The sequence below is a fragment of the Octodon degus genome, unplaced genomic scaffold (genome assembly GCF_000260255.1).
Source record: "Octodon degus isolate 3935 unplaced genomic scaffold, OctDeg1.0 scaffold00055, whole genome shotgun sequence".
Lineage (NCBI taxonomy): Eukaryota > Metazoa > Chordata > Mammalia > Rodentia > Octodontidae > Octodon > Octodon degus.
This window is the reverse complement of record NW_004524631.1, coordinates 5,976,379-5,991,533: the sequence shown is the minus strand read 5'-3', so window position 1 is coordinate 5,991,533 and position 15,155 is coordinate 5,976,379. Positions and strand designations below refer to the sequence as shown.

Sequence of the window (15,155 nt, the reverse complement as noted above, 5' to 3'; positions counted from 1 at the left end):
CAGACAACAGAATGGAAAGTGGGCGGAAAGGGACAGACAGAGGCTGAGGTGTCCTGGTAGTGTAGGTGGCATCTGACTGTTTAATGTTCAGTCAGGTATATTACATATCCCTGACTTCTCATCACTGGGAATCCATTTTGTTCCTCAATATTTTTAATTTAAAAATCAACATATGTTTATTTATAAAATTTTGAAAAAATTCAAATGAAACCACTGGAGGAGTTTCTTCCAGTTCTTTTTCCCGAATTGGTTTTATTTTTATGTGGTTATTGACACATTATATGCACAGAGTAGTTTGTATTCTTTGATACATTATATTAGGTTAAAACATATTCTGTGTTATTATATAGTCTTCCTCAATCATCCTTTTAGTTGCTAGATGCATAGTATTTAACCATAATCCAGTCAATTATTTGCCACACTGAAAAATACTTAGGCTATTTGTAACTTATTTTAATACAAGTTGAGCATTTATAAGCTGAAAATCTGAAATGCCCCAGAATCTGAAATGTTTTGAGTGGAGATGTATGACACCAGTGAAAAAAACCTACACTCTGTTTCATGTACAAAAATACTAAAATATTGAATAAAATGAATTCTAGGCTATGTGTATAAGGAGTATATAAAACACACATGAATTTTTGTTTAGATTTGGGTCTCATCTCCAAATCTCATCATATATGAGCAAATATTCCCAAGTCTGAAAAAAAATCTTAAATTCTGATCCTAACCATTTCAAATAAAACTCCTTAAATAAGGCTGTGTGATTGTGTGATGAACAGCTTTTTGTCTAATAGTTTGCATAACACTTCCATGAAAATTAGAATAATTTCCTCAGGCTGAAAAAAAATTACAGTGCAAACACAAGAAAGCACCTCTCAAAGTTCTCGACATTTTGGATTTCTAAAGGGGAGCGCACGCATGCATTTGCTGCAGCATTCTCACCCAGGCCATTGAGGGTCCCCACGCTGTCCACCATCCAGCGGCTGATGGTGTGGTTTGCCAGTGAGTCAAACATGCTGCTCAGAGCGCTGGCACCGGCTGCAGTGCCGATCAGGTACTCCAGGATCAGGTTCCAGCCAATGAAAAAAGCCACAAATTCCCCAACAGTGACATAGCTGTAGGTGTAGGCAGATCCGGTAGTCTTGGGGACTCGGACTCCAAACTCTGCATAGCACACTCCTGCAGGGAACAAGCACACACAAATGGTGGACTGTAAGAGACGAGCAGCTCCTTGATTGGCAACAGTCTTGGGTAGAAAATATTGGCTATTTCTGAGCTCTAAGAACAAATACAGTCTTACGTACAGTTGCATGTCATTTAGTGATGGGATTGTGTTATGAGAAACATAGTAAGCAATTTTGTCTCTGCATGAGCATCATAGAGTGCGATGCACAAGCCTAGATGGAATGCCTGCTGCACACCTAGCTGTATTTGACATGGCCTCTTGCTCCGAGGATCGTGGTGAGCAAAACAAGTGCAAGTGAAAATAATACAAGCGAGAGAGGCAGCAAGAGATAAACCTGAGGTGGATGAGGCTGGTGCCAGCCCAAAGAAGTGGACCACTTTCCAGTAGTCTTTTTTTTTTTTCTTTGTAATAAGTAGAAGGAGTGCTGTGAAATACCTCTCAGTGGTGTAGTATAGTAAATACAAAAGCCAGTGACATAACCATTTGTTACTATTGTTGACTGTTACGTACTGTACATAATGCTATGTGCCGCCCATTGATATTGATGGGAGCGCAGCAGGTTTGTTTATATCAGCATCACCATGAACGCCTGGGTGACATGCTGCACTCCAGACCTGGCAGTGCTGTGACAGCTATGATGAAGCTGGTCTGTGGGAATATTTGCTTCCATGATGACATTGTGGTACCACAGTCATGTGCATGTTGTATCACTGAACAAAAACATCATTATGCGGCATGTGACTGTACAGGAATCAATTCTACCCCAATTCCTATTACTTCCAACCATATTTTCCCAAAGCCTTTTAACCTTAATGCTTAGGCAGGCAATCAGAGCTTGTTTTACCGAACTACAAGAATTTGACCTTTACTTATTTATTTATTAATTATTATTATTATTATTATTATTATTATTATTATTATTATTTTTTTTTTGGCAGAACTGGGGATTGAACTCAGACCTTTGCACTTGCCAGGCAAGCACTCATTCTACTGAGCCATCTCCCCGGGCCCCCAAGAATTTGACCTTTATTTAGAAAAATTCTCATTTGTTGTGTGGTTGTGTGGACTCTGTTGGGCTCATTAGGTGGCAGATATCCTGGGTGCACATGGGTCTGAATCGATGTGTCCTTTCCTGAGGACCAGGGCCATACTGTGCTGTACCATTCTCCTATTTCAGTTTTTCCAGGTTATAGAAGATGCTCTTCATTTGAGAGTGGTTGTTTCAGCCATCTATGAAAAGTCTTTATTGTTTCAAGTAGGTAGATAAAAATGCAAATATAAATGAGTAGCTATTGATAAATACGCAAAAGATAATTTAACAAACACTTAGAGTGTGTGGCAGAATGTCAAGTGTTGGAAACACGAAAGACAAGTGACGCATGTCCCTTCTTTCAAGTAGAGATATGCAGGGAGTTGGCGCACACGGTAGGCCCAATGAGCCTGATGGTGCAGAAACGTGTGGGAATAGTGAGAACAGAGATGTGAGACGTGTACTCAGCTGGCTTTGAGGCACACAGAGGAGTTCACTGGATACAGAAGGTGGAACATGAGGTAAAGACGTGGACGGCAGGCAGGATGAAAGACTGGAGTGGAGGAGAGCGCATGTGGGGTCTTAGGAGGAGACGAGGCTGGACGGTTAAACAGTGTTTTTGTGAGAGGTTTTGGGGTCCACTCTTGCTAGAATCATCCACTGAATTCTAATTTCAGGGGAAATTGGTATTTCAACATTCCCCAGGTGATGCTTGTGCTTGCTTATATTTGAAAAACAAAAATCCCCACTAGAACATTGCTTCATTCTTTGATATGATTAGAGATCAAATTAGAAAGAACAAGCTGGGGATATAACTCAGCAGCATAAGTGCCTGCCTGGCAAGTACAAGGTCCCAAGTTCAATCTCTGGCATTGTAAAAACAAAAAACAAAAAGCAAAAACAAAATGTAGAACGAAACAAATTAGAAAGAGATTGAGATTACACCAAACTTCTGGGAATTGGCAGTTTCTTCTGGCTGGGAGCTTCGGGTGTGGGGCTGATGGGTAGGTGGGCAGCCAGTTGGAGGACAGACCTAAGACAGCTCGTGGGAAACATACCAGGAGTGGGATGTAGTAAGATGTAGGATGGAACTCAAAGTACACTTTACCTTTAGTCCCAATTTTGTTAAGGACCAACCCTGAGGTTCTCTCATTACAAACCAGGGAACAATAGTTCACTCTTTTGTGAATAAAGAGAGCGGGTTTCTTCTCCTTTTGAAGGAGGGATATCAATGCAAGGAAGCAAAAACAGAGATGTCAAGAGCAGTGGCACAATAAAAGCGATACAATCTCTTCCTTCCCCACCATTGCTCCAGCTGTGAAGATGTGGAGGGAATCCTGCACCTGATAGGCTGGCTCCTGTCTCAGACCCTCCCCTTTATGTTCAGCTTCTTTATTTGTAAGATGCAAGTGCTCTGCTAAGGATCTCCTAACGCTTACGCCCTAGGATTCTGTTATGTTGAGTCTTGCTTTTGCTGTAAAATATCCTGAGTGTAACACGACTCTTTTTTAAAAATGTCATTCATTATGTTGTCCTGTATTATGGAGATGCTTTTGGGAAGAGTGAAACCTTTTGTCTCCACATTAAATGGCCCAGGCTGGTATTTTAGTTTTTATTTCAGCCTTCCGCCCCCAATTTTATGCAATATTTTTCTGCCTCTCTCCTTGATGTCAGGCTGGCGGTTCTTACTTGTTCTCCTGGTCCTTACCTTGAGTTTCCAGACCATCTCCGTTCTAAATTGCTGCTTCCAACACTGCATGTTTATACTGACAGAGTGAGCCTGAAATTAAGAGGAAGTGGTCTCTGAAGGGAGGCCTGAAGAAGTTGCCCATGGGGAGAGTAGAGAGTAGGTGAGCATTACGGTTGGGGGTCTGATGGTATTTTCCTGGAGGGCTTTTGTATTTGCCTTGGAGTTCTTGAGAGTTTAATCAGTTAGCCGCTGTACAAGGAAGGGATTAGAAGTAACTAATTTCTCTCCTTTCCACAGCTCCATTCAATAACTCCTGAATCCCGTTAGTTTACTTCATACACAAATTTGTACACCTTGATAATGTACAAGGATATAAATAGAATTTTTCCAAGCAGTGTTCTATATCAATAGAATTTTTCCAAACAGGCATCAATTTGACTGCAAATTTAATTTGGAGAGTTTGCTAGTATTGTGGAGTTTGTACAATCAAGTGTTCTCTTCCACAATAACTGATCTGCCAAATGAAATGTAAAAATATCTAATTCGCTACCAGAACCTGCTTGCGAGATGTAGTGACAAGTGAGGTCGGCATTAGGTCTATGGAGGGACAGGCCCCACTGTCTTGAGTCTGAGGAAGAGGCCCTGGCTAATCGTGGCCTAAGGAGTCTCTGGAATCCCAGCCACTCATTTCCCAAGGTCCTGCTGAGACCCTGAGGAGTGCAGTTTGCGAAAACAGTGGGAGAACCAATCAGCCAGTGGCCATTTCAGACAATCTCTGTTTTGCAAAACCATTCTTTTGAACACACTGCAAGGGATTTTCTAGTATTTTTAAAATATTAAAGATTTTAAAATACTTTCTGATTTGTTTAAATGCAGGAATCCAGGCTTTTAGTGAAAACTAGAGATGATCTAACCTGGCAATCATACTTAGTGGTGAAAAGTGAGTGTTACAGGCCAGAACATTCTGGAAAAAAAATCCCTGAAGTATTTTGTCAATTATTCAAGTATTTCATATTATCTAATATTTTAATTACACAAACATTTCAAAATATCTGGTGTTTGAGAGAGATACAACTTCTAATTTTCAAAAGAAAAGCTGTGGAAAGGGAAACTTATTTTTTTAGTACTACTGGGGATCGAACTCAGGACTTTGTGCTTGCCACATAGGCACTTATGCTGCTGAGCTATCTTCCCAGCCCCCTTGGTTTTTATCTTAGTGACTGAATATCTATGATTATGTGTTTATCCTCACAGGGGTGAAATTAAGCAGCCCACTAGAGAAGCTTTAGGTCCTTCCCAGTGTATCTTTGGTTTCATGGATAAGGGCAACTCTGAATTATCTCAGAGAGGGACACCTTATAGAAAACACTACAAACCAGTGGTTCTCAACCAAGGTAGTGGTTCCTCCTTAGGTAAGGGTGGAAATCTGTAGGAACATCTATGACTCTCATGATGATTGTAGGCGCGTGTGCTGTTACATAGGCAGGGACCTTATCTGTTAGACATTCTGCTGTGTGTGAAACACTGCCTTGGAATGGAGCACTGTCTTGCATCTCCCCTGATTCGGAAGGTCTCAGTGGGTCATCAGGGAAGGGCCAATCTGCTTATAACTTCTGAAGTGAACTTATCTCCATTGTACCTATAAATACATCTGCTTTGTATGCTTTAAAAAAATACATTTTCTAGGACTACAATCACTGGATAAATTGAAGGAGAGATGTAATTTGTTTTTTTTTAATTTTTATTTATTTGAGAGAGAGAGAGAGAGAGAGAGAGAGAGAGAGAGAGAGAGTGTGGTGTGTGTGTGTGGCCAGCTCAGCCCACCAGGGGGCGGGGCTGGCTGGCATGTGGTGCTGGGGGATTGAACCACGGTCCCTGATGCTTTGCCAAGCTTGTTCTAAGTAGGTGCCTTAGACCACTGAGCCATCTCTCCAGCCCCTGTAATTTGTTTTGTTTAGAATTTACCAAATTTGGCTATCATTTTGGAAAACCATGTCCACAACAGCAGCATTGTTCATGGTCTTTGAGCATCACACAGCACACCTATGTGAGTGTGTATTTGTGATGTTTGCATTCCTAGTGATTCTACAGATAACTGAAAACTTCTGACAACTTCACTATGTCCTCTAAGATACACCCCTGCATTCACAGAGAAATAAATATTGCTTTCATTAAATATTCTTTTGATTTTTTTGAAAAAGTCAAATGGGTAGAAAGGTAACATTACCTTTAGTTTTCACTTCAGAATAATAAAACAAGCTTTACAAAGTATTTATTACCAGAAATTGGTTTGGGTGTGCTCCCTAAATGAGAGATCAATGTATATGTAATCTTTATGTAACTTGATACTTCATCAAAACATTGTCTCCCAGAGTTGCCTCCCTAACCATATTTGCCTTGTGCTATTACCAAAGTGCTTTTGCATTTCTTAGTTACCCACTAAGTTATTGGGGAAGAGGAGTTTTACTGAGTACTGAGAGACCTGAATAGAATACAATGCAGAATGCAGGTGTCCACTGTGAGCGATTGACAGCTCCACAGTGGGAATATTCCTGTGAAAGTTGTTCTGAAATAGCAGTCACATCCTTGAGGAATAGGAGGGCTTCACTTCAGCAGGCTCCTGGGATTAGCAGTGATTCCCCACAGCCTGAATCTCTGTGCCCTTCTCAATCACCTGTCCTTTTAGTGTATTGTAAATGTTAACCCATTTTACATTTTAAAAGATCTGTACTATTTTGTTTTATTTCTATGCCCAGACTATTTATGGTTAAGGTGGGGACTTGCCGACCTAAGAGAAGTCAAGCATAGAGGACTCACACATTGAAAAGAGAGGGAGAACAAGGTACCTGGAGAGCTTCATCTGAGGTAGTCTCTAGTAGTCCCCTCTTCTCTGTCCCTGAGGATGTTGCTTTGGGGTTCAGAAAAATATGGTCTTTTCAATGTGAATTTCTTTCCAAGTCAGAGTCTTTGGTTCTATCATATGTGGGAAGAAAGAGGCAGCCTGAGGTGCCTGAACTGTATGTGGCATTGAACTTCCTCCCTGTGGCTCAGCATGGAGTTGCCCTTTAGCAAAGATAATCACCATGTGCTTCTCCCCCCTAATGTCCTCACGTCACTCACCTCCAGGCTTGACTTTCTGTGAACCTCTTGAAACTAAGGGCAAAGCTTCTCCATTCTCAGAAGGGGTAAGGGAGAAAGAACCAACAGGGAGTGGGCAAAGAGGAGAATGCTTTTCTCTTTAAGAATCTTATTTCCCTCCACATTCCACCAAAGAAAGCTGTTAGATACATAGGTACTTCTAAATAGGTGCACATTTTTCTGGAAGGGTCAACACTAGTGGTTATTCAGGCCTGAATGCCAGTTACTCTATACTACCCCATTAGCATATAGTCAACTTGTTCTGATTGATCCTCTAACTGACTTACTAAGCAATTTCCTAAATAACTTCTGACTTACAAATTTGCCTACTTTATGAGACAAGAATTGTTAAGTATCTACTCAGTCAAACACTGAAGTGAATCCCAGAGACACAACAAGGAAATATGGCAGATTTCCAGACATTGAAGCTTGTATATTCTAATCAAGAAGGTGCCTAATAAATAGTTGACCTCATAGAGTTGGTGTTTAATATTATAAAGTATCTATGAAGTGCTCCTGCAGTCAAGTTGGGTGAGCATGGCTTTTTAGGGAGTGTATTCTTTAGCTGTAGGAGAAGGGAAGAGTTAAAAGGAAAAGTTGGGCTTGTAAGCTGCCTAATCTTGAGGAGTGTGCAGGGATTGCCCCAGTCAGAGAAACAAATAGGGGCAAAGGCAGTTTCAATCAGGTGGAAGGGTATGCTGGAATGCGAAAGGCAGGTGATTTTGGGGCCTGTAGCAGATGGACTGCAGAGGTGAATCATGTGAGTGGGAGGAAGGAGCTTTTTAATAGGTTTGTAGAATCTAGTGGCAAAAGGACTGTTCAAAAAATTCTTTCTTGGTTGTAGAATCTTTTCTTCAATAAGATACAAAGTCTTATTTGAGAAGCTAACATATAAATAAGTAAAAGCAGGGCAGGGTGTCTGAGGACATGGGAGACAGCTGCTTTATCAGGAGCTCCTTCATCCATAGCTCCCCAGGGCCTGGATCCCTCTCCATAGACCCAGGAGCTGTGCTCAGGGGTGAGTATGGGGAGGGGAGTCGATTGCTTTCCAGGATGGTTTCTTTATTTTATGGACAATGCAACTGAGCCACAAACTTGAAGTCACATAGTCATCAGGGACAGAGCTGCAGCTAGAATCAGGTCTCCTGATATCCAGTTCTGCTATCTTCCTAACTCCTTCATTCATTTATCCAAAACACTCATAATGTATCCTCTGTAGCATCCACATTAAATATTAGGGATTGGAAAGTAAACAGGAAGGATGCAGTTCCTTTTTTTTTTTTTGGTGAGTCTTATGGTTTACTTGAGAAAACAGACCAGAAAACCAACCAATCAGAGCACTTTCCAAAGAGAAATAGATATGAGAGTGAGTGGAACGGGGAAGGGTTGCCCAAGAAAACAACCTGCCAACTCTGGGTTTCATCCAGTCTTCTGAGAAGGGCAACAACTTGAATTTTGGCCGGTGGGTTAGTCTGGCTATTCTCGAGTGATGGACTGTATGACACAACTATTAAACCTGACTGATTATTTTGAACTTTGTGAACCTAGAATACCTCATATTTAGCAGGGAGGAAGGTTGGGTTGGCAGATGAATGAGGTCAGCAGTTCATCTTTGAGATCACTTTCTCTCAAGAGTAAAATACTGGCCATTTTCCAGACAAAATATGGAGGCTACCACTAGACTACACTGGTGAGATTCATCCTTTAAGAAAACCTCCATGAGAATTTGTTGCAGGCAAACAAACAAAAACAAAAAAGAGGCTGAAGATATAGGGGCATAGCTCAGTGCAAAGACCCTCAGTTCAATCCCCAGTATCATGTGCATGAGCACACACACACACACACACACACACACACACACACTCTTTCTCTCTCTCTTGTTCTCTCTCTCTCTCTATCAATATAGCATTTTGCTGAAATAGTCGTTACTCATTTTCTTAATTTTCATAAGGCAACTTTATTTCTTTTTCAAATTCAGGACTAAGCAGGACTAAGGCATTGCATGCGTTGCTATGGTTCCTAGCCCTACTGACTGGGAATGGGACGTGAGGAGAAATCACAGGGCGGAGAGAAATGTAGGACGGATTCCCTTGGAAATGTTTTCCTGGTGACACTGAATTCCAGATGGTGGGTAGTGAAGTATCTCTGCCACTGCTGTCTCCCTTGAGAAGCTGGTTGTTATATTCTGAGAAACACCTCTCTATCCCTGAGTCACGTGGGCTGGATTCAGATGGTCTTCCTTTAGGTCCTCTTCTAGATGCTCTGGATCTCTTTTTCGAGAAGTGATCAGCCAGGCTTTCTCTTCTTTCTGGCTCACTGCTTCTTTCTCCTTTACCTAAGCAAACTCTGCTGCTCCCTCGCCTGCCAAGGAGGCTGGGACAATCTCTATAAATATGTCTGGAAGAAAAGCAATTTGTCTGGGGCAACCTGTGTTTCTCTGTGTCCAAGAAGAGGCTTATGATTTCTCTGCCAAATCAGAACTTAGGTGAACAGCAAGAGCCTGTATTTAGGGAATGGGCAGTGTCATCTATCAGCGAGGGTGCAACGTTGTTAGTTATGGAGCCTGACAGGGCTTCAATTAAAGTTTGGCAGGAACTACAGAGCTCCCTGGTCCCCTGAACCACAGCACCAATATATCAAAATAAAACAAGAAGGACAGAAGCTGTCCTTATAGTTAGATAAATGACCCAAAGCAGGTCAAGGCAGTTTAACAATTTGCTGATTAAATATGTGACTAAGCAATCTATTCATTCTCTTTCTTAAATCTTCCTCTATAAAACTGTTTCAGAGATTACTGGAGATACAGTTTCATAATCTACAAAATTCAAATATTTTACTGTCTGGTCATATTATCCTGAGTAATGATCTCTGAGGTAATGATTTTGTCACAGCATCCAGGGAAAGCATCCATGAGTAAGCTATTCTCCGAGCCACCTTCAGGCCCAATTGCTGCGTCATCCAGCCTTAGCATGCTCTGGAAAAGGTTGACAGTGATACTGGGTGTGCAGGTTTTTGTGTCTCCAAAGCGTACACACACAGGTCCTGGCGTGAGGAAGGCGCGCTCCCTCCACGGAAGCCAGAGCTGTTATTTACATGTAAGGAACATTTTTGTTGGAAGTGAGATAAAAGAAACTGGAAAACAAGTGTTGTTCCTTGATAGTTCTTTAACCTCAGTCATGGCAGGGATACTAAGCGCCATTGAGAGTAGTGATGGCAAATCTTTCAAAGACCCAATGCACACACTTCATCTCGAAATCTACTTATTTTTCACAAAGGGCCAACATGACAATTAAACCTGAATACTGAGGTGTTAGTTTAGAAAAAGTAACTGTTACCTGTTTTGCTTTTTTGGTACTTGAAATTGAACTCAGGACCTTGTGTATGCCAGACAGGCGCCGGTGCCACTGAGCTACATCCCCAGCCCGGCACCTGCTACTGTATGCTTGGCTGCTAGTGACTTGGCTTGCATGCTGAGCTGATGGAGAGGGCTCCACGGGTTCGCTACCGCCGATCTAGAGTCTGGACCAGGCCTTACATGTGCGCATGCCCTTCTGAAACAGAGTGTAGAAACAGCTCTTCATATGGTTTAAATATTTAATCTAGAAACTGCTTGTTCTGCTCCATGACTCCAATTAGAAATTGTGAGGGTGAAGAGAAATTTTCCTTTTATTTTGAGTCAGAGTCTTGCTACGTAGCCCAGCCTGGCCTCCAGTATTTCATACTAATCTCCCTTTCTGAGACCTGCTGTCCCTTGTGCAGGTGACTCTGATAACTGAACTGAAGAAGCGTTGTGCAGAAAGGACAGGGAGTGTAGGTGCCAAGGGGAGAGCCAGCCACTCTCTCTCATCTAGGTACTTCCCCACTCCTCCCTTCCCCTGAGCAGGCGGTACTCATTTCTAAAGCAGATAAAAGTGGCACCAGCAGCGATGACAGACCTCAGAAGCTCTGGTGCAGGGACTAAACTACTACCTCTTCTGCCGAGTAGAACCAGTACGTTTACTGGTTATTAATCCAAGAACTAGACAGGTCATCAGGACTTCCTAACATTGTCCATTTTACACAGTAAATGTAGGAATGGACAACATTTATATGAATGTGGGAAGGAAGCAACCTGGGGAAGGGCAAGGCTACTCATGGGTAGTGTGACCAGCCTTGGCCTTCTGCTACATCCCTGCTGCCCCAAGGGCTGGAGGAGAAGCACCTTGGTGTATCTGTATCTTTCAATCAGTTTGTGAACTTTAGGTGGCATACATTTGATGGGTCATGGGACGAAAAAGTGGCAGAGAAGGTCTTAGTGTGAGACAGGTTAGCTACAGGTACTAAATGCAACTGGCTTCCAGATGCTAGATGCATTGTGTATGCATAGGTTGCTGCCATAGATTTTTCTTTACAAATCGGTTTTTCTCCCTTAGTTTTATTTCATCATAACTCATGCTATACACACCATAACTCAAGCTCTTTATTTTTGTGGAGGAGGAAGCAAAGGCTGCAAGATGTGGATGGCTAGCTGGGTGCCCAATCTGCTGAGGACAGGGCTGGAAGAAGGGTTCTGTCTTCTAGTGGGGGACCCAGGCCTGGTTGTTTCCGGCAGTGCTCACAGTTGTCTACTGGGTGATGCCTTGTTTCTTCACGAGGATGCTGAGCCCTGTGTCTCAGAGGTCTTGTGTCTGGTAGTAGTTCCTTCCTTGCTGAGCCGGAAGCAGGTGGCCGTCCCTGTGGGATGCAATGTCAGCAGGGGGTATGCAGTGTCCTCCCCACCAGGTACTGCAGGGGATGGAGAAGGACCCAGGGTTCCTGGGTTGGCTGGAGGAAACTTGTTTTCACCACTAGCAATCTGAGAATTTGCAGATTTCTATTGCAAAGTGCTCACCCTGTTTGAACTGATAACTGACGTCCTTCCTACAGGGCTGTCAATCGAGACTTATATGTAAGAGATCTGTGAACTTCACGGCACCCTTCTCCTCACTGCTGGCAGGTGGAAGAAGATGCAGAGCTTGGAAGACACTTTTGTGACCTCATTTGTAGAAGTTTTGATTGCAAAAACTTTTCTTGCCATCAGTAGCACAGGCTGAAGGGTGGGCTCTTTTGACCTTGCCCCCACCAAATGCTGAGGGCTCCTTCAATTCAGTAGATTGCCTTTGTTGAGTCATTAAGTTTGGGGATGTGGATGTGAGTCTTCATAAAGCAGCTTGTGGTTTTTTTCCTTCTGCCTGACTGCAGCCAGGCAGAAGGAAACAATTGGGTTCGTCTTTTGCTGCTGACCAGCCTGTGCTCCCGGCCTTGAGGTCTCTGGGCTTCAATTTTATGCCCTGCAGACTTAGTATCATAATGGCATTTATTTTGTGGGTTTGTTGGAAAAATTCAGCGGTTGGTATTCAGCTGGTACCAAGCACATCAGAAGTCTTCAGGAGTTAAGCAATTATGATGAGACATAAAATAGGGACAGTAATATCCACCTGGCAGGGAGGCTGAAAGGATTTAAATGAAGTAATGTGGGCATAGTGTCTGGTGCACAGGACTTGTCTAGTAATGATACAAACAGAGCAATAATAATAAGGGCTAACATTTGCAAGTGTTCATCAAGTCATATCTTTTACTTTGTCAACATCAGGGGTTGCTGCTATTCTTAGTAAGAATTCAACAAATTGCTGTGTGCTTGAGTAGCATCTTGGAGAGCTAGTTATCCTTAGATTAGAGAATGGGAGTGCATTTGTTCTTATTTGAATTTTCCACCCTAACCTCTCAATATTTCTACCATGCCTCCAGGAAGAATAGTTTTCAGAAGTATCTTGCCAGGGGGGGGGGCAGGGGAACAAAAGCAAATTTGTGAAATGGATGAGTGCCCTTCAGGGCACTTTACGGAGAGGGCTTGTAAAGTTCCACCCTTCCTGGACAGCCTAAAGTCTGGCTTCAATTTGAGGAGGAAAAATGGTTTGTTCTTGTGAAAAATATAACAAGGGAAGGGCTCAGTGGATTAAAGTACCTACAAGCAAGCGCAGGGGCCGGGGGTTCGATCCCCAGGCCTGCTGCCCCACCCCGCTCCTGGGACACACTGAGACAGCAATGGAGACTGGGCGTGGTGGTGTGCACCTGTAATCCCAGCTCTTGGGAGGCTGTAAACAGACAGATCATTACAAGTTTGATTTAGTTGTGAGACTGTGAACACCCTGTAGATCCTTCCCTAAAATAAAATAAAATAAAATAAAAAAAAAGCAAAAACAAAAAACCCCCAAACCAAAACAAACCCCAAACAACAACAACAACAACAACAACAACAACAACAACAACAGCAACAACAAAACAAGGGAATGTATCAGAGTAGGTAAAGCTACATAAACTCTGACTCTGTAGCCGTCTTCCCTGGGTCATGAAAATCCAAACTGAGATGAAGCAGAGGGGAAGGCAGCCAGCTTCAGGGGGACTCAGAAGCAGCCTATGGAGGGAGCTGGAGCCACATCTGTGCAGGGGCAACTGCTCAGAAAGCCCTGCTCCCCTTATCTGGCCCAGGGTTCCCCACATCACTGCATCGCCTGGTGATGGGTCACAGTTGCCAAAGAGCAAACAAGGATTCTAACAGAACCGTAAACTGAGTGCAAGGATAATCCTGCTTGGTCTGCTGGCCCTCCATTGATTTTTAGATACAATCAATGAGAATTGGCCATAGCTCATCATCCACATCGTAAGAGAAAGACTTTCTGGAATCTTACAGACTTTTGAAAAGGAAGGGCATAAGGTCTGGAGTTCTACTGCCTTAGCCCTGAGTTCTGGCTCTGTGCTGAAAAGAGTTGTGAGATTTGCAGAAAGTTCCTCTAAACTCTGGCTCGGGATCCTCTCGGGTGGAGCAGAACTGATGCCCCCTCCATCCGATGGGAAGGAGAGGAGAGAGGAGGCTCCCTGTGAAGGTCTTTCTACAGTGGCTGCATACACGATGAGCTTCCTGGCTGAGCTCTGTGTTCTGTGGGGGCTTCTTTGCTAGACTTTCCTGTTCCCCTTTCACTTTCTGTTACCAGAACTGCATTATGAACTCCATTATTCTAATGCATTATTTCAAACACATTCTCATTCGTTATGTGTCATTATGTGGACAGAAAGAACTTTTCCTCCTCTCCCCCATTATATGTGGGTCCAGACTACTCCAGACTAAGCTTCCTTTTGAGCCTTGCTGTGAGGGCCTCCTAGTCTTGTGCCTGTTTTGTATATTAAGCATAATCTGTTTTCCACCTCTATTCTTTCTCCATTTGTGTTACTAAAGTACACATCTGGCTGGGCCACTGAGCTTCTCCCTGCTGATAGCATGACGCGTCACCCTTTTGGCTTGACAAATTTTAGAGCTAGGAAGTGTAAGTGAAGTTGAAGGAGAAAGGCTTTTCCTTAATGGGGCAGGAGTTGGAGCCAAGAAGAGAGGGTTGGTGGAGGGCTGACACTGCGAGGGAGAACTGGAGTGTCCTAGATCCAGGTGCAAGCTTGCTATCTGCTACAGTTGGCTGTATGGTGTCCTTGATGGTGGCTCAGACTTTACCAAGGTCCACTGAACATGCAACCTAGTGTCCTTTACACTTTGGGGGCAGTAGGGCTCAGGAGGAATCTGTGTCAGTGATAAAGAAAGGAGAAAGTAGGAGGTAAGGTGCATGCAGAACAGAGGTTCAGAACTGGTAGAGTTCACAACCCCATAGGCTTATTTAGCCTTACCAATTTATATTGGGAATCAGAACCAATTTTATTTGGATGTCTTAGAACAAATCAACTTCAGAAAACCAGAGGCCTTAGGGGTTATGCATCTACTACAGATACAGCAGTGACAGCCAGTTTTCCTTTTCTGTCCTTTGAAGAGAATCTTAGTAATCCTAGGTTGGCAACATACCCAGTAGAAGGTGGCATTTCCCACACTCTTGGCTGTTGCCAGGGTCCAAGTCCTGGCCAATGTACTAGAAATTACAGGGAGGATTATGAGCAGATGGAGGCAGCGCCGTGGACAGAGGCGCAGAGCCCCGTGACTGAGGAGCCGTAATGGCAGTCTCTCCCTACAGGTCTTTTATGAAAGAGATGAAGTTATCTGATTTTTAGGTTTTCTATTATTTTCAACTGAACTTACTCCTAATTTGCTAAGA

At 43.0% G+C, this 15,155-nt stretch overlaps 1 protein-coding gene across 1 annotated transcript in view; it reads right to left on the bottom strand.

The window, feature by feature from the left end:
* Window positions 1-15,155, bottom strand: part of Slc7a14 (solute carrier family 7 member 14) — a 56,531-nt gene that overhangs the window by 30,067 nt on the left and 11,309 nt on the right. Inside the window, exon 2 of the mRNA XM_004633458.2 lies at window positions 946-1,182. Within this exon, the coding sequence (XP_004633515.1) occupies window positions 946-1,182 (237 nt within the window). The remainder of the gene's footprint in view (window positions 1-945; window positions 1,183-15,155) is intronic.